This window comes from Cnephaeus nilssonii (genome assembly GCF_951640355.1).
Source record: "Cnephaeus nilssonii genome assembly, chromosome: 20".
NCBI lineage: Eukaryota > Metazoa > Chordata > Mammalia > Chiroptera > Vespertilionidae > Cnephaeus > Cnephaeus nilssonii.
Window position 1 is genome coordinate 48,827,570 of NC_137091.1, and position 19,808 is coordinate 48,847,377.

General features: G+C 57.0%; 2 protein-coding genes across 4 annotated transcripts; one reads left to right on the forward strand and one right to left on the reverse strand.

Moving 5' to 3' along the window:
• Nucleotides 1–25: 25 nt before the first annotated feature.
• Nucleotides 26–12,275, reverse strand: MBOAT7 (membrane bound acylglycerophosphatidylinositol O-acyltransferase MBOAT7). 2 transcript variants are annotated; one of them, XM_079799493.1, is made up of 8 exons: nucleotides 12,019–12,275; nucleotides 11,291–11,369; nucleotides 11,069–11,198; nucleotides 10,391–10,517; nucleotides 8,162–8,321; nucleotides 6,126–6,486; nucleotides 4,171–4,347; nucleotides 26–902 (listed from the first exon to the last, which is right to left on the reverse strand). In XM_079799493.1, the coding sequence occupies exons 2-8, from the start codon at nucleotides 11,364–11,366 to the stop codon at nucleotides 515–517; spliced, it is 1,419 nt and encodes a 472-aa protein (XP_079655619.1). In that variant the 5' UTR covers nucleotides 11,367–11,369; nucleotides 12,019–12,275; the 3' UTR covers nucleotides 26–514. The 2 variants fall into 2 exon arrangements, with proteins under 2 accessions (XP_079655619.1, XP_079655618.1); XM_079799492.1 differs by lacking the exon at nucleotides 12,019–12,275 and adding an exon at nucleotides 11,875–11,942.
• Nucleotides 12,276–12,761: 486 nt separating this feature from the next.
• TSEN34 (tRNA splicing endonuclease subunit 34) lies at nucleotides 12,762–18,729 on the forward strand. Of its 2 annotated transcripts, none has more exons than XM_079799503.1 (5): nucleotides 12,762–13,016; nucleotides 13,702–13,948; nucleotides 14,151–14,394; nucleotides 14,543–14,800; nucleotides 18,211–18,729. In XM_079799503.1, the coding sequence occupies exons 2-5, from the start codon at nucleotides 13,706–13,708 to the stop codon at nucleotides 18,396–18,398; spliced, it is 933 nt and encodes a 310-aa protein (XP_079655629.1). In that variant the 5' UTR covers nucleotides 12,762–13,016; nucleotides 13,702–13,705; the 3' UTR covers nucleotides 18,399–18,729. The 2 variants fall into 2 exon arrangements, with proteins under 2 accessions (XP_079655629.1, XP_079655630.1); XM_079799504.1 differs by lacking the exon at nucleotides 12,762–13,016 and adding an exon at nucleotides 13,385–13,402.
• The last annotated feature ends 1,079 nt before the right edge of the window (nucleotides 18,730–19,808 follow it).

The following is a 19,808-nucleotide window of genomic DNA, read 5'->3' on the forward strand; positions in this document are numbered from 1 at the left end:
CACGCCCCCCCCCCACATGCGGGATCGCCCAGACACTCCACGCAGTCCGAGTGCAACACTTTATTGGGACCCGCACCCTCCGCGCGGGCCGCTGCCTCAGGCGCAGGAGGCGGGACCCCAGGTCTCAGGCCTGCGCACCGCGCCTCAGTTTCCCCCCGGAAATGGAAGGCGCTCTTCCCTCCCGGGCCTGAGACACGGGCGTGAGGACATACAAGTGGAACGGAAGCCACGAGGAAGCGGTGCCCCGCACCCGAGGGCCTTGCCGCGGGGCCCTGCTGTCGGGGAGCCCGGGAACGGGGAGGCTCGGCGGGGACCGGGGCGTCCTGTCTGGGCAGCGCCCGGGGCCGGCGGGAAAGGCCTTGGGGCCCGGGGAGCTGGGCTGGGCTGTGCGAGGCGGGTGCTGCGCGGAGCGGGATCCTCTCCAGGCCCCGAGCCCAGGGCTTCCCGGGAAGCAGCGGCTGCCTGGGTCACGGGATCCCGGGCGGAAGCTGGGCGGCCGGACCGGGCGGGCAGCTCACTCCTCCCGCAGCTTCTCGGGGGCGGGGCTGGCGGCCTGGGGCGCCGCCTTCCGCCGGCCGGGGCCGCCCGCCCCCACGGCCAGCCCGAGCCCCAGCGCCGCCAGCGCCAGCAGGTGGACGCAGAAGTAGACGGAGGCCCAGTAGCGCAGCGTGTCGCCCAGGGAGAGCAGCACGAAGCCCATGCACATGTAGTCGTAGGCGCGCATCTTCAGGAACCAGTGCGCCCAGTCCCAGGCCTGCTGGCCGCCCGGGCCCAGCCGCCACCGCAGCGCCGCCTCCAGCCGGCCCTCGGCCGCCAGGCACAGCGGGATGGTCAGGAAGCTCAGGTAGTAGCCGGGGTGCAGGCCGTGCCAGTAGGCGCTCAGCAGCATGGTCCAGGCGCTCCTGCGGGGTGCGGGCGGGGAAAGGAGGGTGTCAGGCCCCAGCCCCGCCTCCCTCAGACCCGGCAGTCTCTACTTTCTTGTCAGGAACCCAGTTAACCCACTTCCTCTTTGGGGATCCAGGGTTACAACCCTGATCTGTGATGATTCTGAAATCTCTAGCGATGGCCCCCTCTCCTTGTGCACCCTGAATGCTGCCCCTTGAAAGCCCACATATTTGGGCTCTGATTCCGCTTCTATGGAGGACTCAGTTTAGCCCCTGAGAGTGGCCTGTGGGGTGTGTGTGTGTGTGTGTGTGTGTGTGTGTGTGTGTGTTCTGTCCTGCCCATGGCATCCATGTTTCCCTCCGACACGTCCTGAGGGGTCAAAGACCACCTCATGGGGGACACAGTGCTGACCGCCCCATCCTCGGGGCGTAGGCACCATAAAAGATAGAGTTTTCCCTGTTGCCATTAGGAGCGACCTCTTCCTCCTCTCGTTTTTTGGTGAATCCTCACCAGAGCTATTTTTCCATTATTTTTAGAGCGAGTGGAAGACAGAGAGAGAAACATCAGTGTGGGAGAGACACATCCACTGGTTGCCTACCGCACATGCCCCGACCAGGGCCGGGTGGGGATCGGGCCTGCAACCGAGGTCCCTGCCCTTGACTGGAATCAACCCCAGGGCCCTTCAACCCCAGAACTGTGTTCTTTCTTTCCTACTGAGGGTGGAGAGAGAGTTCCCTGGGTTGGCAGAACAGAAAGCTGTTTCCCCATGGGGGTGAGGGAGGGACAGGACAACATCTCAAGCTTGTCCTCCACCCCATCTGCTTCCTCCTCTGCCTCCCTGCTCCCTGTGTGGGGAGCACTCTCCAAAGACCTGTCTGTGCTCTTCTTCAAGTCTGCCTTCCATTCTCTTTCATTGGTTGTTATTATTTTGTATTAGAGAGAGAGAAGGGAGAGGGAGAGAAACATCAATGTGAGAGAAACATTGATGGGTTGCCTCCCGTGTGCACTCTGACCAGGGATCAAACCCGAAACCCGGGTATGTACACTGACTGCAAATCCAACCTGCGACCTTCCGGTGTACCGGGCAACACTCCACCAACTGAGCCACACCGGCCAGGACACCTCCCATTCATTCCCTTGACCACACCCAACCTGGCTCTCACTCCCGCCCTCCTCACTGCTCCAGGCCAGGCTGCTGCTCTCCTTCACCCCCGACCCCGGACCCTGAGGCCCCACCTGCCTTCCTGGAACTGAGCTGGAAGCATCCCAGAGATTCCTCCTGGAAACATCTGGCTTCCTGGGCTCCCTTCTGGACAAACACTTGCCTGACCTCGGGTCTCTGCTCCCCTCGTTCCTGCCCACACCAGGCCTTCTCAGCCTCAGCACCACTGACATGGGGGCTGGGCGGTTCTGTGGTGGGACCGTCCTGTGAGCATCCTATGATGTTGGGCAGCACCCCTGGACTCCGCCCACTGGAAGCACCTCTCAGCTGTGACAAAAACACCCCCACCCATGGACATACACACCTTGGGGGCAGCACCAGCACCCCAGTTGAGAACCCCTGGTTTAGAAACGGGCGCGTCCCGGGCTTTGACCTAACCCTCAGCCTCTGAGCTTTAATATCGCCTATACCTGCCCTACCCGGTTTGGCTCGGTGGATAGAGCATCGGCTTGCAGACTGAAGGGTCTCAGGTTCGATTCTGGTCAAGGGCACATGCCTGGGTTGTGGGCTCGATCCCCAGTGGGGATCGTGCAGGAGGCAGCCAATCAATGATTCTCTGTCATCATTGATGTTTCTATCTCTCTCTCCCTCTTCCTTCCTCTCTGAAATCAATAAAAATATATTTTAAAAAATATCGCCTATACCTGAGGATGCCCAACTGTCCACTTCTCCCACCAGCCTTCCCCCCAAGCACCAGGGTCACATCACTGACCGCCTCTCCAATAACCCCGCTGGGAACCTCACACCCACCCACACCCAAACTCCCTCCTGCTGTGTCCCCTTCTCAGGAAATGGCCTTTCCCTGCCCTCCGTTACCCACACCCATCACCCCGGCGTTGTTTCATTTCCTCTTTTTCGTGCCCCACATCCAGTCCTTGCCAAGCCTGAGTCCAACTCAAGTCCATCCACTTCCAGCCTCTGTCTTCTATTCCAGCACATCACCATCTCCCACGTGGCCATCCCCACAGGCCTCCCAACCTGGCTCCTGGCTTTACCTCCTGCCGCCTTTCCCCACCTCTGCTCCATCCCCACACCAGGCCTGAGGTGATCTTTATAGTGTGAATCGGATTACACACTCTGGTAAGTCTACCTCCAGAACCCCCACTGTGACTGCAGATACTGGAGGGAGCTCTGGGGCGTCTCCCCCAGTGGCCAGGATGGCGCGGGGGAGGTTCTCACGCCCAAAGCTAGGAAGATGGATGGACAGAACCCCAGCACATCGAAAGCTAACAAGAGAAATGGGTGTGTTTAAAAAGTCCTCCCCTCCCTAGAAGAACGGTGGGCTTGAGCGGGAAGGGGAGATGGTCTTGGAGATGGGAGTCCACCATTCCCCCAGGCTGTGCGGCACCTGAATAAACCTCTTTCCTTTTGCACCAGCACCTGCCTCATGAATCTGGCTTTCCAGACAAACCTGTGTGTTATTCCTGTACCACGACCTCTACCATTTTTTGTAATGGCCTCATTATGAGAACGTTTCATTGGGTATTCCGACCTCACCTGGTGGCTCCAGAAAGGCCCAGTGACACTCGGGAGGCTGCCTAACCGGTCTGAGCCTTAGTCTCATCTCTAAGATGGGGTCACACTCCCTGCCTCCTAAGGTTTGAAAGACAATGCGTTGCACAAAGATTCCACTCAGGAAATACTGGATGAGTGAAGAATAGAAACTAACACATAGCTAGCACCTCCCAGGCCTCACATTAAATACGTCTCATACTTTATCGCCTTCAATCCTGACATCAGCCTAGGAAGCAGGTAACAGCGTTCCCCCCACGTATCGGAGGGAACAGAACTCCCTGCGCAAGGGTCCTTAGCAATGGCTGGGGCCGAGATTCTGGAAAGTTTAGCTATCGAGTCCGGAGGACTCAGTGCACGGCTTCTGTCCACTGACTTGACAGGAGCAGAAAGGTAGGGTCGAAGACAGGGAATGATTCACCCCCCAGTAATGCAATCCACGGGAAGCGCCAGGGCTGCAAGAAACTACAACTCCTTTGACGCTCAGGGCAGGCTGCCCTGTGTGCTGCTGGGAGATGTAGTTCCGTCTGGTCTGGGGCCGGCAGGCTCACCTGAGGACGTAGGAGCGGGTGGGCGCACTCTTGTAGATGTACTGCGCCAGCCACCACTGCACCGTCATGTTCCAGTACCGCATGCCCTCCCGCACCCGCGTGCAGAAGTCTGTGCGGTAGCAGTCGATGTTGCGGATGGTCTCGTAGTCGTACTCCAGGGCAGCCGCCTCCTCCGGGCTGGGGGGTGGAGGGTGGGGGTGGGGGACAGACATGCAACTCAGCCAGGCCCCCTCCCGATGCCGGTTATTGTCCCAGCCCCATGCTTCGGAGGGGGTGGAGGGCAGGTGAAGCCCCTGGCTGTCTGTCACAGTGGCAGGGGCAACAGGGGAGGGTAGCCCAAAGGAGCCTTTTTGGGGAGGACGTTGGTGGTGGGGCAACGGGTTCTCCTGGCAACGGGGCCCTGAGGAAAAGCCTCGAAGGGCTATGGTTGCTAGGCCATGAGTCCTTAGCAACCTGACCCTTCTCTGGTCTCCGACGCCAGGGAAAGGCCGTTCCTTAGCAACCAAGCTCAGTGTGTTCAGAGAAGCCTCCACGTGCTGTCCCCTCTGAACTGTGGGGCACTGCGGTTGCTAGGGAAGTAGCATCCTTAACAACGAGGTGGTCCGTGGTTGCTAGGGAGATGTTCTAGGCCTGGATGGTCTCTGTTGCTAGGGAAAGGCCATTCTTTAGCAACAAGATCTAGGCTGTTTAGAAAAGGTTCCGGAAAGGGCCTTCGGCTATTGGTTCTTACGATTGTTCAAGAAGTGTCACCCCGGCAGTATGGTGGCTCCCGGGTTACTGGTGCCAACACCCCCAGCAGCGGGGCATCCTTGGCCCACCTGAATGCCTGGTGGCTCTGACAATGGGAGGGGAGCCAGCCACTCGGAGGGGGGTCAGCAGGGTTAGAAAAGCCTTCGGTTCCCACCTGGCATTTTCTGGGGGACGTCCGCTCCAGCCCCTGGAGGTCCGCCATGGCTAGAGAGCAGTGGAAGTAAGCTCCCGTGGGGGGCCCCTCCCCACAATGGAATGGCAGTTCGTGTCGCTAGGGCACGGCCCGCCCTACCAAGGAACACGTCATCATTGACACCCAGGAGGGGCTGCTCCCCCAGTCCGGGAAGAGATGACTGTGGTTGCTAGGAACAGAGGCAGTCATTCCTGGTTGCTAGGGGCACCATTTCCCTAGCAACACAGGAGCAACACTTCCTTAGCAACAAGAGAGCCCATAGTTACCAGCAGAGTGACTTACCTAGCAGTGAAGGAGCTGGGGGTGTAGCATTGTTAGCAACAATGTCAACCTGTCAATCCATTGTTACCAAGGGAACCGGCTTCCTTAGCAACATAGGAAGGCGCCCTGCGGTTGCTAGGAATGGTGTCCCCTCCGCTAGAGGCCAGCGGGGTCAGGGATGCCATTTCCTTAGAAACAGAGGCAACTGCAGGCTGTGTGATAACATCCCTTTGGGGGGGGGGGGGGGTCGGGGGAGAAGGGAAATGCTGGCTCCTAGCAACAAAGGGGCAATTTGGTGCCATTTTTATAGCAACAAAGAGCAACCCTTCTGGCTGGAAGGAGTGGACCATGGTTGCTAAGGAACCGTTTCCCTAGCAACAAAGGGCAACCCATCACTGCCTAACGCTGTCATCCTGAACAACCAGGAACAATCGGGTTATTGGAGTGACACTTCCATGGCAACCGAGGGGCCACACATGGTTGCTAGGATACTACCTTTCTTTTCCCAGCGACAGAGAGCAACTGGCCACCCCGGGGGTGATGAGCACTAGCAACAAGGGACAACCCGTAGGTGTCAGAGAGGCTGTTCCCTCGGGCAGGGCAAGGCGCACTGTGGGCGGCCCAGGGCGACACTGTGACAACAACAGGTGGTGGACCGGCCCGTCCCCGCTCTCCTCCCGGCTAGGGGCAGGGCCAGCCCCTGGTGATGGGGCCTGCCAGGTCTTGGGTCACCTCCCTCCCGCCGCCTGACCTGCTGGGGGGTGGGCATGGGAGGGTGGGGCCGCCCCCAGCCCGGGCTTTGGCGGCCACGGGGTAGGCCCCGAAGCCGGCGGCAATGCAGCCGCACTCGGCGGCGATCCAGGCCACGTAGAAGCGCATGCGGAAGGCGAAGAAGACGGGGACCATGTAGAAGAGGCGGGCGGGCAGCGGGCGCGCGTAGAAGGCGTCCTCGCGCACGGCCTCCAGCGGGAAGAGGTGCGAGGACAGCAGGAAGAGCAGCCCGAAGAGCGGGGCCGGCCAGGCGCGGCGCAGCAGGGGCCGCAGGCTGGGCACGGCGCCCGGGAACGGCTGCTCCAGCCAGTCCAGGTACGTGCGGTAGCGGAAGAACGGGCCTGTGGCGGAGGGGCATGGGCAGCTGTCAGAGACCTGCCGGCCGGGGCAGGGACGGAGGGCGGGGCTGCAGTCTGGGGGAGGCGAGGGCCAGAGACCCGGGGGCTGAGGAGGGCGCAGAAGGGGGACAGAGACCCAGAGAAAAGCAGAGACGGGTGGGCGGGGGGGGGGGGGGACCCAGAGGGAGGGGACAAGGGCCCTGGCTGGTTTGGCTCGTGGATAGCGAGTCGGCCTGTGGACTGAAGGGTCCCGGGTTCGATTCCGGTCAAGGGCACATGCCTGGGTTGTGGGCTTGGTCCCCAGTAGAGGGTGTGCATCTGAGGTGATAGTAATGGCATCTTAGGGTCTCTATCGATGGGTGTGCAGGAGGCAGCCAATCAATGATTCTGTCTCATCATTGATGTTTCTCTCTCTCTCTCCCTCTCCCTTCCTCTCTGAAATCAATAAAAATATATTTAAAAAAAATCAATGGAAAAATATCCTCAGGTGAGGATTAACAAAAAATAAACTACAATAAAAGGGACAAGGAAGCAGAAGGGAGGACATGGGACTCAAAGAGAAGAAAAGGGGACAGACCATTGTAGAGAGGGACAAAGACCTCGACAGTGAGGGGCACAGAGGCTCTGACACAAATGGAAGTCAGACAGACAGACAGACGGACGGACGGACGGACCGTCCCGGGAACCCAGGCGGGCTCTGGGGTTTGTTCTCGGTGCTAGGAAACCCTGGTGCGCTGTTCGGGCTGGACAGCACCGGTCACCTTTCACAAGGACTCCTCGGCACCGAGTAGGCGGGCGGCAGAGGGACGATGATGGAGAGTGGGAGGCTGTTCAGATAAGGTGACAGCCCATGTGAGGGAGGGAGCAGTGGGGTGACAGGTGACAGGAGTCAGGAGCCTGACAGGTCACAAGGCCACGTGGCCTGTGCTTTCATTCTAAATGTTCACGGTAAGCTATCAGTGGTTCCAGGGACTGGGGCTGGAGGAGGTTTGGGGAATGATGGCTGAAGGGCAGTGTTTCTCTCTTCTTTCTTTTAAATATATTTTTATTGATTTCAGAGAGGAAGCGAGAGGGAGAGATAGAAACATCAATGATGAGAGAGAATCATGGACCGGCTGCCCCCTGCACACCCCCCACTGGGGATGGAGCCCCCAACCCAAGCGTGTGCCCTTGACCGGAATCGAACCTGGGACCCTTCAGTCCGCAGGCCGATGCTCTACCCACTGAGCCACATGGGCCAGGGCCGCAGTGTGTCTTTTTGGGGAGATGAAACTGTTCTACCACGACGTGGCAGGGACGGTCGCACAACTCCGTGAATACACTGAAAACCAGCGAACTGGCCGAGGCTCTGGTGGGAAAGATGTCCGTTATAGCTCAATCAAGTTGTCACAGGGAAGAAAACCTTGTAGGCAATCAACATTCATGACAAATCCTTTCTGAGACTAAAACGCGATCAGAAGCTGTGAATATCTGTTCCCTGGGTGGCAGGAACATCAAGTCTACACAGACTTTTCCTCCTTTAAATCCTGTTTGGCCCCCAAAAGCTACACGGAACCACAGGCCGAGAACCGTCCGAGTCTCCCCTGGAGGAGCCCCGGGCCCAGTGGGGGGGTCAGACGCAGAGGCTCACCGTGGGGGCAGGGGAGGGGGAGAGGCAGGCCGGGGAGCAGGCACTCACCGGTCAGGATGCCCACGTAGCAGTAGCTGTAGCTGAGTGTCTCCATCAGGGAGGGGATGTAGGGCAGCAGCCCCAGGCTGGGCCCCTGGCTGAAGCCCGCGGCCATGTCCTTCCTCTGGGCCAGGTGCAGGTCCTGCACCTCACTGGCCAGGCTCACCAGCTGGAGGAAGGGGTGCGGGTGGGGAACAAGTCAGACTCGGTTCCCTTAAGCGACCCCTCTCGGCAGCCAAGGATGCTGGGGTGCAGCTGGGAGCCGAGTTCTACCCCCCGGGGAGCAGCTGAGGTGACAATAAGGGCATCTTAGGGTCTCTAGGATGGCAGGTGTTCACCACGGCTCACTGGGCCCACCTGTCTTCTTTTTTTGTTGTTCTGTTGTTATTTCTCACCCGAGGATATCTTTCCATTGATTTTTAGGGAGTGGGAGGGAGGGAAGAAATGTGAGAAACATCGATGTGAGAGACACATCAATTGGTTGCCTCCCACACGCACCCTGACCAGGGCCAGGAGTCAAACCTGCAACCCAGGTATGTGCCTTTGACCGGGACCTGAATCCATGACCCTTCAGTGCACAGGCCAACGCTCTAACCACTGAGCACACCGGCCAGGGCCAGCCTGTCTTCTTTCTCCATGTTCCCTCCTTCTGTGTTCTCCTGCCATCTGGGGCTTTAGATACACCCTCACCTCATGACTCCTAAACTCTACTCCTGGCTGGGATCTCTCCCCCCAAAACCTATTCATCCAGTTGCCTCCGACCAATAGTCAGGTGTGGACTGGGCACATGCGCAGTGGAACCCGGTATCACCCACTCCACAAACCAGACCCACTTTGAGGCTCTCCCCTCAGGCAATGGCTTCCCCATCCCATTCATTGTTCAGGCCCCAGGTCTATTCTCTCAGGTCTCTCCAGCCCAAGCCCCAACCCTTTAGTTTTGCCTCCTCCACCTCCACCATCACCATGGAGCTGAGTCCGCCCAGCCTCGGAGGAAGGCACGCCCGGGGGCTGGGGTTTCATTCCCCTGTAAGAGCACTGGGCTGGTGTGGGCCCAGGGACACCTCGGGGTGAGTGCCTCCTTCCCGCTCCGCTGCCTGCCCCTCCTCCCGTCCCCCGGGCTCCTCCCCAGCTGCGGGGCCAGGGTTCCTCCTGACCTGTCCCTTCAGCTCCTGCACGGAGTCACCCTAATTGGGCGTTTCCTGTTGGGACTCGGCCTGACCTCACCCCATCTCCCCTCTCTGCTGCAATCTCCTGGAAGCACCAGAGCGAGATTTCTAAACGCGCAATCTGCCCTGGCCAGTGGTGAGAGCGGCGTCCCCTGCGCCAAGGTTGCGGTTTGATCCCTGGTCAGGACACAGACAAGGATCAACCAATGAATGCACAGATAAGTGGGACAACACGTCGGTGTTTCTCTCTCCCCCGTCTTCTCTCCCTAAAAATCAATCAGTACATAAAAAAAAAAAAGAATCAACCAAGGAATGCATAAACACGTGGAACAACCAATAGCCATTTCTCTCCCCTTTCCCCTCTCTCTAAAAATCAATAAAATTTGAAAAAACAAACGTGCAAATTTGGTCACCTTACCTCTTCTGACAACAAACCAAAACCCTCTTCCCCCAAAGGAAGAAGTCCAACAAGGCCCTGCGGCCCCGCCTTCCTTCTGTGACCTGCCCAGGCGGCCGGCACACAGCTGGCCAGCCGCTGGCCCCTCCGCAGGCGCCGTCCTCCAACTCTTCTAGCTAAGCGTCGCGTGCTGTCCCCAACTCCCTCCTGAAGGGACCCGGTTCCCTAGCTCGGGTGCCTGTCCCGCTCACTGATGCGCTGCCGGATTCACGGCCTGCGCCCTGCGCCCCGTGGGAACTCAGGGATTCTGGACCCGGGATGGGGCCTGGGAGGCTGTTTTCACCTATCTTCCCAGGTGGCTTAGAGCCAGACCTGGTGTCCTGGTTTCCTGTCCGTGGATCAGTGCCTTGCCCCAAAGCTGGTCTTCCTCTTGCACAACACAGCTGGCCCCAAAGAGGCAGGGAGGCGTGCAGGGGAGCGCTTAGCGCAGCCTCTGGCCTCCCACGCGTGCAGTATTCAAGGTACCTCTTTACCCAGGGTAAGGCGAGGTGAAGCCCCGCCCGGGGTGTGGGAGATAAAATCCCGCCTCCCCCGTTCCTCATGGGAGTGGCGGGGGTGGGAGGAGGTGAAGTTGGGGGGTTAACTGGCACAGGGGAGGATGGAGGGGTGCCTGACCTTCAGTGTCAGCAGCAGCTGGACGGCGTTGGTGAAGGGCGTGGGCGTGGGCAGGCCCAGCAGGCTGAGCGCACGGAAGAACAGGAGGTAGGAGAAGGTCCAGGCCAGGGCCAGGGCGTGGCAGGAGCTGGGGCAGAGGTAGGAGGAGGTGGTGCCGGGCTCTGGGAGCTGACCCGGCCTCCGCCTCCCCAGATTCTAGCTCCAAGTCCTCCCCCACCTCCCCGCCTTCAGAGACAGAAAATGGGGGGCAGGGGGGTGGGGGCAGAATGAACAAGATTGAGACTGGGAGAAGAGGCATAGCCACACACAAATGCACAGAAATAAAGAGAATGAGAAGAGGTTAAGAGAGCTTCGGGGTGAACACCCTTCCATACACCTTTTGCTGGGAGGGAGGGCGGGAAGGAGAGGGAATAGGAATGGAAATATGAATATGAATATGGAAATGAGAGGTGGCAGGGCCAGCAGCGCAGTAATGCCGTCCTCTCCTGAATCCATGACAAGGCTGTGGAGGACCCACACAAACACAGGAACAAGACCCAGAAGGCAGGAGAGGAAAAAAACAAACCACCCACAGAAACACAACAAGAGACGGCCGCAGAGCCAGGCAGGGGTCAGGCAAGACTCAAAAGAAGGAACAGGTTGCTGCCTCTCTCCCCACCTCCCCCACCGCATCCTCACCAGGGCTGGGCCTGAATGAGGGCCCAGGTCCCAAGGATGGTGATCAGAGAGTGCAAAGTGTGGGGGCCACAGGTGAACAGGGTGAGCCCCAGGCCCACAGCTGCCGCCCCCCATCTCTTCAGCCCAGGTCCTGCAGGGAGAAGAAATAGCATAAGCCTTCTAGGGGTTCATCCCTCTTGGTCCCCCCTCCTTATTTTCCACTGGGGAGGGAACCTGACTCACCAGCTTTCTTAAAGAGGAAGCCGATGGGGATGGAGATAAGAAGAACCACTAGATATGTCCACTCCTCTGGCGACATGGTCTGGGGGAGGGGCAGAGGTTCACAGTGAGAACCCAGGAGTGGGGACCCCCAGCCTCTCCCCCTTAAGGGATCCAAGAACCTGCTCCTTGGTCCTCAGCTGTGGAGGACCCTGGAGTCCTACCCTCAGCTCCTCTCCTTTGAGAACAGTAAGAATCCGGACCTCCAGGCCCTTCCTCCTCCAAGAATAGAGGATTCCACCCGTAGGACCCCTCCTTCGGGAACCCAGGCCTCCAGCCCTCTTTTCCTTTGAGAACCCAGGAGGCCAGACCTCCAGCCCCCTCCTCCTCCGAGGATTTGGGAACCCAGGCCCTGTCTTCTGGTCCCCCAGCACTTCCCTCTTCGAGCACGCAGGTCTTCCCCCTGGCTCCGAGAAGACTCAGAGGAGCCCACGCCTCCAGCCTGCACATCTTCCCGAGCTCCAGACCCCTCTCCTGCCTACAGCCCCGAGGGCGGGCCTCCCGAGGGTCTCAGGCTCCCTCCCCAGCCCCACTCGGGCTGCGCGCACCCAGCGCGGTCAGGTCCGCCCGGAGAAGCCACAGGCAGTTACGCCATCCCGAGCTCGGCCGCGTTCCGGCGCCGCCCGCGTCCCCGTCCCCCGCCGATGGGCAGCGACCCCACCGCTTCTCCGGGCGCTCCCACCCTGGCCCACCTGGGCCCGCCTCCGCGCCGCCCGCCAGGCAGGAGGCGGCTGAGCAGTCCAGGCTCGCGGTCCACCCCGGGCCAGCCACGCCTCCCCGCCGCGCGCCCCCGCCTCTCCCGGGAGCCGGACGGGCTGAGCGATCTGGAGCCGGTGCGCGGCCCCCGACAGGCTCGGAGGCAGTGAAGGAGCTGGCACTCGGCGCCGGGAGGCTCCACGCGTCCGCGGCTGGACCTGGACTCCGGCACAACCGAACCAGAAGACACAGCGAGGCGGGGCTTAGTGCTCGGAAAGAGGCGGGGCAGAACTTCGGGCTCCGAGGAACACGACTGGTCCGGGGAGGAGGCGTGGCCTCCGCTCCGGGTTCCTTCTGGCTGAGTCTCGCGGCAGCTTGGAGGCGGAGCTACGAGCTTCGGTGTTCTTCGGAGACAGTCGAATACTGAAGGGCTGTGTTCGGAAGTGGGCGGGGCCAAGAACTTTGAACGGAGGTGGGCGGGGCTTCGTTTTCCTTCGGAGATAGTTGGGTGCAAGTGAACTGTGTTTGCTGATGGGCGGAGCCTCACGTTTAGGGAGGCGGGGCCACAGGCTTGGACCACAGGAAAGAGGTAATCAGGACATTTTCAAAGGGCCAGGCTGACAGAATTCAGCTATAAAGGGGCGGGGCCCCAGGCTGCGTCAGCCAAGGAGGGCGGAGCCAGGTTACGTCTCAGGTTAGGGAGGTGCGTCTCGGGGGGCGGGGTTAAGGTGTTTCACTTCAGGGGAGAGGCGGGGCTACGGCCCTGCGGGGCGGGTCCCAGGTTTCCCGCTTCGCTGAGGTGGCGGCGTGACGAAATTGACGCGGGGGGTCTGCATGGGGTGGTGGTGGAGGAAGCCGCGTGGGGTGCGCTACTAGGGGGTGGCTCCGCCGGCACTGAGAGCCGGTGTTTACGAGGTGACCAGCTGGTTCTATCGGAGGGCGACGCCCCATTCTGAAGGGGAGCGAGGAGGCGGACTGCGCGCCCACGAGCGAGGTGAGCCTGTTCGAACGGAGAACCGACGGCGGGTGCCCAGGGGGCGGGGCCTCGGGCCGTGGGGTTCGGTCCTGGGGCGGGGACTCCCCAATAGGGAGAGCGCTCGCGGCAGGAGGGGGCGGGGCCTCAAGCTGCGGGTTGACGGGAGCTGAGGACGACCGAACACCGAACTGCTTACGTTCGGAAAGGGGCGGGGCCCTTCATTCGGTGCAGCCGAGAACTCCTGAACGCGGAACCGCTTCCGTTCGGAAAGGGGCGGGGCCTCGTGCGTGAAAGGAGCCAAGTTCCGAGCAATCCGGATCGGGCGTGGCCTTGGCCTTGGCCTCGGGATGTCCCGGCACCTGACGGGAACGGCCGAAGGGAGACGCCCGCTTCGCGAGAGGCCGGTGCAAATGGACCTCTCGGAGGGGGCGCGGCTCCGCTCGGAGGCTTTTCTGGGGGGCGCGGGGGCGCGAGGGCGGTGCGAATGTTGGCCCAGAGCGAATGTTGATTCCGGCGGCTCGGCGAGGGGCGGAGCCCGGCGCCAGGGGGCGGGGCCTGGCCCTCGGGCTCGGCAGGTGGCGAATACGGCGGGAGCGAGGCTCCGCCCCCTGAGGCCCAGGGGCGGTGCTTCGCCGAGACCCCCGAGGCGGTGGGATCGCTCTGGGCGGCTCTGTTGGTGACCGCGGTGCCCCGGTCCCCGCAGGAGGATGCTGGTGGTGGAGGTGGCGAACGGCCGCTCCCTGGTGTGGGGGGCCGAGGCGGTGCAGGCGCTGCGGGAGCGCCTGGGAGTAGGGGGCCGCACGGTGGGCGCCCTGCCCCGCGGGCCCCGCCAGAACTCGCGCCTGGGCCTCCCGCTGCTGCTGATGCCCGAGGAGGCGAGGCTCCTGGCCGAGATCGGCGCCGTGACCCTGGTCAGCGCCCCGCGCCCGGATCCCCGCCGACACAGCCTGGTAAGGGGGCGGGCTGCGGTGCGAACTCCCTGGACCGGAGCGGGTGGGGTAATGTGGGAGTGGGCAACTGGGATCTCCGGGTAAGGGGCCCTCAGGTTGGGAGGGCTCGGGGAGTCAGGCTTCCTGGCTTCCTGGGGCGGGGGGGGTGGGGGGGGGGAAGGCATACCTGGATCCTGAGGTTGCAGCTGAGTTTACTTCTCAGGCTCTGGCATCCTTCAAGCGCCAGCAAGAGCAGGGCTTCCAGGAGCAAAGCGCCCTGGCGGCCGAGGCCCGGGAGACCCGTCGTCAGGGGCTCCTGGAGAAGATTGCAGAGGGCCAGGCGGCCAAGAGGCAGAAGCTGGAGCAGGATTCCGGGGCCAGCGAGAGCCAGGAGGCCGGTGAGAACCAAGCAGCGGCCGAGAATGAGGCCGGTTCGAGCCAGGCTTCTGGAGAGCAGGAGGAAGCAGGTGAGCGTGGGAGTGGAGCCCGGGACCTGGGGGTGGAGTGGACAGATCTTCGGGGAATTCTGGCTGGGACTCAAGGGCTTGGGTCTCCCTTGGGGATGGGAAGACCTTCCGTCTCGGATTCACCAAACTCTGGGGTTCACCTCCGCAGGCGCCTCCTGTCCCCAACCAGGGCCTTCAGAGGGGGTGGCCCCCTTGCCCAGGTCTGCCCTGCTCGTCCAGCTAGCCACTGCTCGGCCTCGACCCATCAAGGCCAGGCCCCTGGACTGGCGTGTGCAGTCCAAGGACTGGCCCCACGCCGGCCGCCCAGCCCACGAGCTGCGCTACAGCATCTACAGGGACCTGTGGGAGCGAGGCTTCTTCCTCAGCGCGGCTGGCAAGTTCGGGGGCGACTTCCTGGTCTATCCTGGTGAGTTTGGACCGGGACCTCTGGTTGCTGGCCCTTTCTTCACAGTCCCACCACAATTCTGCATTTTTCTTTTTTTGCCTCATTTTCTCAGCGTCTGAAACACATGGAAGGACAGGAGACATTTGGGACCCCAAGCTTATTTGGAGGACAGTATAGTACATTTTATTAATACTTTAATACAGAAGTTTCACTTAAAAATACTTAGATATATATGTCAAACATATAAGGAATATTAACTGCAGGATTTTTTTTTTTTTTACAGTATTCAAAAGTTAGATAATAATCAGGATGATTAAGAAGTTAGTGGTTAGCCAAAACCGGTTTGGCTCAGTGGATAGAGCGTTGGCCTGCGGACTGCAGGGTCTCAGGTTCGATTCCGGTCAAGGGCATGTACCTTGGTTGCGGGTACATCCCCAGTAGGGGGTGTGTAGGAGGCAGCTGATTGACGTTTCTCTCTCATGGATGTTTCTAGCTTTCTATCCCTCTCCCTTCCTCTCTGTAAAAAATCAATAAAATATATTTTAAAAAAAAGAATTTAGTGGTTAAACATCACTGGTAGCTGTCAGAGAAGCACCATTAGTTGTCAGACTGATCTAGGTCCATGCACATTTATTTATTTATTATTTTTTTCATGCACATTTATTTTTAAAATGACCAAAGCAAGTGTGCTGGCCTCGGGGCTCAGCTGGTTGGAGCAACCTCCCAATGAGCTATGGTTGTGGGTTTGATCCTGGATCAGGGCACATAACATGAGTCAACCAATGAATACATGGATGTGTGGGATGACAGTTCGATGTCTCTCTCTGTAAAAAAAAAAAAAAATCAATAAAAGAAAAATGACCAAAGAGAGAAAAAAAGAATAGCTTGTAGAACACATGTGTAGTAAAAAGTAAATCACATTTTATATTGTTAAGCAGTTATATACACATTGTTTAAGTGGCCTTAAAGATTGTGGCTCTAGTGAAAGACAATGAAAAGAACTTAGAATAAAATGGAGTACTAAGCAGACTAAGAGAATCCTATCAAAAAAGTAGAAGAGGCATGAAAGGGTGTATCCAGTGGTTACTTCTGGAAGGGAATTGCATCAGGTATAGGTAAAGGGACTTGATGAATCACTTAATTTTTGAATTTGTAGTCAGGGTACCTTTATTATGTAACTAAAAGTTTAAAAAAAATTAGGCCCTGGCTGTGTCGTTCAGGTAGTTAGAGCCGTGGTCGGCAAACTGCGGCTTGAGAGCTACATGCGGCTCTTTGGCCCCTGGAGGGTGGCTCTTCCACAAAATACCACGGCCTGGGCGAGTCTATTTTGAAGAAGTGGCATTAGAAGAAGTTTAAGTTTAAAAAATTTGGCTCTCCAAAGAAATTTCAATCGTTGTACTGGTGATATTTGGCTCTGTTGACTAAGGAGTTTGCCCACCACTTGGTTAGAGCACTGTCCCAATACTCCAAGGTTTTGGGGTCAGGGTCCATATAAGAATCAACCAACCAATGAATGCATAAATAAGAGGGACAACAAATCTTAATCTTTCTTTCAAATCAATAAATGAAAATATTTAAAAATAAATAAAAGGTTAAAGAAATGCAGAATATCACCCTTTTTGTTCCTCCTAAGAACGGGAAAAGATAGAACTATCTGATAAGGTAGTCAGAGCTCAGCTATTGATTGGAGACTGCCCACTAAGTCTTCCGCAGCTGAGGGGAGGGTCTTAGCACTAGGTGATGTGCGTAGGTAGATTTTAGTGCCGCTGTACTTCTTTTTATTTTTTATTTTAATTAAATCGATTGGGGTGACATTGGTTGAAATGATCACATAGGTTTCAGGTGTGGGTTTCTATGTTACAAGATGTATATATTTCACCGTGTGCCCACCACCCAAAGTCAGATCTTCTCCTGTCACATATATTAGGACCCTCTTCTCCCTCTGCTGTACTTTTCGAGAAGATGAATATCTGGGTCTAAGGATATTTGTGGCTTTTTAATTTTAATACTTTTAACATCACTTATTTGTTTTTTTGTTAATCCTCACCGAAGGATATTTTTCCATTGACTTTTAGAGGGAGTGGAAGGGAGGGGGAGAGAGTATCCCTGGGGCCAGGGATTGAGCCTGCAACTGAGGTACGTGCCCTTGACCAGAATTGAACCTGGGATCCTTCAGTCTTTGGGCTGACACTCTTATCCACTGAGCAAAACCAGCTAGGGTTGATTTTTTTATTTTAGAGAGAGTGGATAGGAGCGAGGGGTGAGAGAGAGACAGAGAGAGGGAAAGAAAGAAAATCACTGTGAGAGAGACATTGATTGGTTGCCTCCCAGATGCACCCTGACCAGGGCTGGGGATCAAACCTGCAGCCAGGTAATTGAACCTGAGACTCTGGTGGTGCACAGGCCAGTGTTCAAACCATTGAACACACAGGCCAGGGTGTTATTTTTATTTTTTATTTTTTAAAAATATTTTGATTTTTTACAGAGAGGAAGAGAGAGGGATAGAGAGTCAGAAACATCGATGAGAGAGAAACATCGATCAGCTGCCTCTTGCACACCCCCTACTGGGGATGTGCCCGCAACCAAGGCACATGCCCTTGACCGGAATCGAACACGGGACCCTTGAGTCCGCAGGCCGACGCTCTATCCACTGAGCCAAACCGGTTTCGGCTAGGGTGTTATTTTTAATTTTTAAAATTTATTTTAGAGTGAGGAAGGGGAAGAGAGAGAGAGAAAGAAGAAACAAACAGCCTTAGCCGGTTTGGCTCAGTGGATAGAGCGTAGGCCTGCAGACTGAAGGATTCTGGTCAAGGGCATGTACCTTGGTTGCAGGCTCCTCCCTGGCCTGGGCCCTGGTCGTGGCTCGTGCAGGAGGCAACCAATTGGACATCCATGTTTCTCACTGTCTTCCCCTCTCCCTAAAAAAATCAATGGAAAAATATCTCCTTGTGAGCATTAACAAAAGAAAAACAAAAATAAACACATCAATGTGAGAGAGAAACATTGATCTGCTGCCTCCCATATGTGCCCTGAATGAAATCAAACCCTCCACCTTTTGACAGATGGGATTATGCTCCAGCCAACTGAGCCACACCAGCCAGGGCTAAGGGCATCTGTTTTAAAAACACGGTGCCCCTAGCTGGTGTTTCTCAGTGGTTAGAGCATCGGCTGCACACCAAAGGGTCTCGAGGACAAGGACTGGGTTTTGGGTTCGATCCCCAGGTTGGGGTGTGTGGGGGAGGCAACCGGTTGATGTTTCTCTCTCCCCCCTCCCTCCCTTCCACTCCTTCTGAAAAGCAATGGAAAATATAGCCTCAGGTGAGGATAAAAAAAAAAAAAAAAGTCAGTGTTTGCCAAAACGGTTCCCTGCCTCCTATCTGCGGGCAGTCTGTGCCCCTGGGAACTGCTGCATGCCTCTCTTCCTCACCCAGGTGACCCGCTCCGCTTCCATGCCCACTACATCGCCCAGTGCTGGGCTCCTGGGGATCCCATCCCGCTCCGGGACCTGGTCTCTGCGGGCCGCCTGGGAACCAGCGTCAGGAAGACGCTGCTCCTCTGTTCTCCGCAGCCTGATGGTAAGGTGGTCTACACCTCCCTGCAGTGGGCCAGCCTGCAGTGAACTCCAGAGACTTTCAGGGTGTGGCTGTGTCTGGGGCGAGAGCCTTTCTAGATGGTTCCAAGTTCATCTCTGTGTGGGAGACTAGAACACCTTCCTACCTCTGCCTACGGCTCGTGTTTGATTCCAGATTTACAAACACTACATCCTTCTTGTGTCCCTCCATGTTTCAAAGCACTGACTGGCTGTGTTGTTTTGGTAGTTACTGATTTCCAAACGGTGAGCTTCTTGGGAATGAAGACTTGTTTTGGTTCATCTCTGTTTTCTACAGGGCTCAGGTCCCAAGAGATCTCAATAAACTTGTTGAATAAATGTGGAGTTTATGATTTGAATCCTTAGGACAGTCCTGGGGAGTGTGGCCATTTGCATCTGCTTTTACATGAGCAAAAGTCTGGAGGAGAGGAAATGACTTGCCCAAGGTCACACAGCTAGTAAGTAACAGGTCTGGGATTTCTGACTCTGAACAAAGTCTGAGCTATTCCCACCATGTTAAACTTCCTTTTGAAAATACTTTAATGAAACATTTCAGATGCATCCTATATAATAAAACCCTAATATGCAAATTGACCGAATTGTAGAACCACCAGCAGAATGACCAATGGCTATGATGTGCACTGACCACCAGGGGCAGCTCCTGTGTTGAGTGACTGCCCCCACCCCCACCCAAGAGGGAGGCAACCGGTGCCTTTCACCTGTATGAAAAGTATGGTCACTGGTGCATGCAGCATCCTGTATTGCGAGAGGGTGCAGGCCGGGCTGAGGGACACATGCCCTCCCCCTCCCCCCCCCCCCCCCCCCGTGCACAAATTTTGTGTGCCGGGCCTCTAGTATGTAAATAAAAATAATGCATGAAGAGAGGGTGGTGAATGTTGTTTCATAACAGGGGTTTAGAAAGGGGAGGAGAATGTCAGGAAATGCTCTTGGGTCTTCTGGAATAGCATGCATTTATATTCTAGCTCCTTTGTTATTATTTTTAAAATATATTTTTATTGGTTTCAGAGAGGAAAGGAGAAGGAGAGAAACATCAATGATGAGAGAGAATCATTGATTGGCTGCCTCCTGCACGCCCCCTACTGGGAGTGGAGCCCACAACCCGGGCATGTGCCCTTGACTGGAAACGAACCCCAGACCCTTCAGTCCGCAGGCGGACACTTTATCCACTGAGCCAAACTGGCTAGGGCTAGCTCCTTTTTTAACATGTGTCATATTCCACAATCTTTTACAAAAGCTAAAAAACATAGGTATAAAATAGGCATTTATAAAATGATCCCTATATCTTTCTGCTCAAATTGCTAAAACATTATCAGTATTGACTTCCAATATTTGTATGTATATTGAAACAATCTGTAGTCTTGTTTTGTCATATAGCTCTTATGACTATAATACACTCACATGGTAAAAATCCTGGAGCTG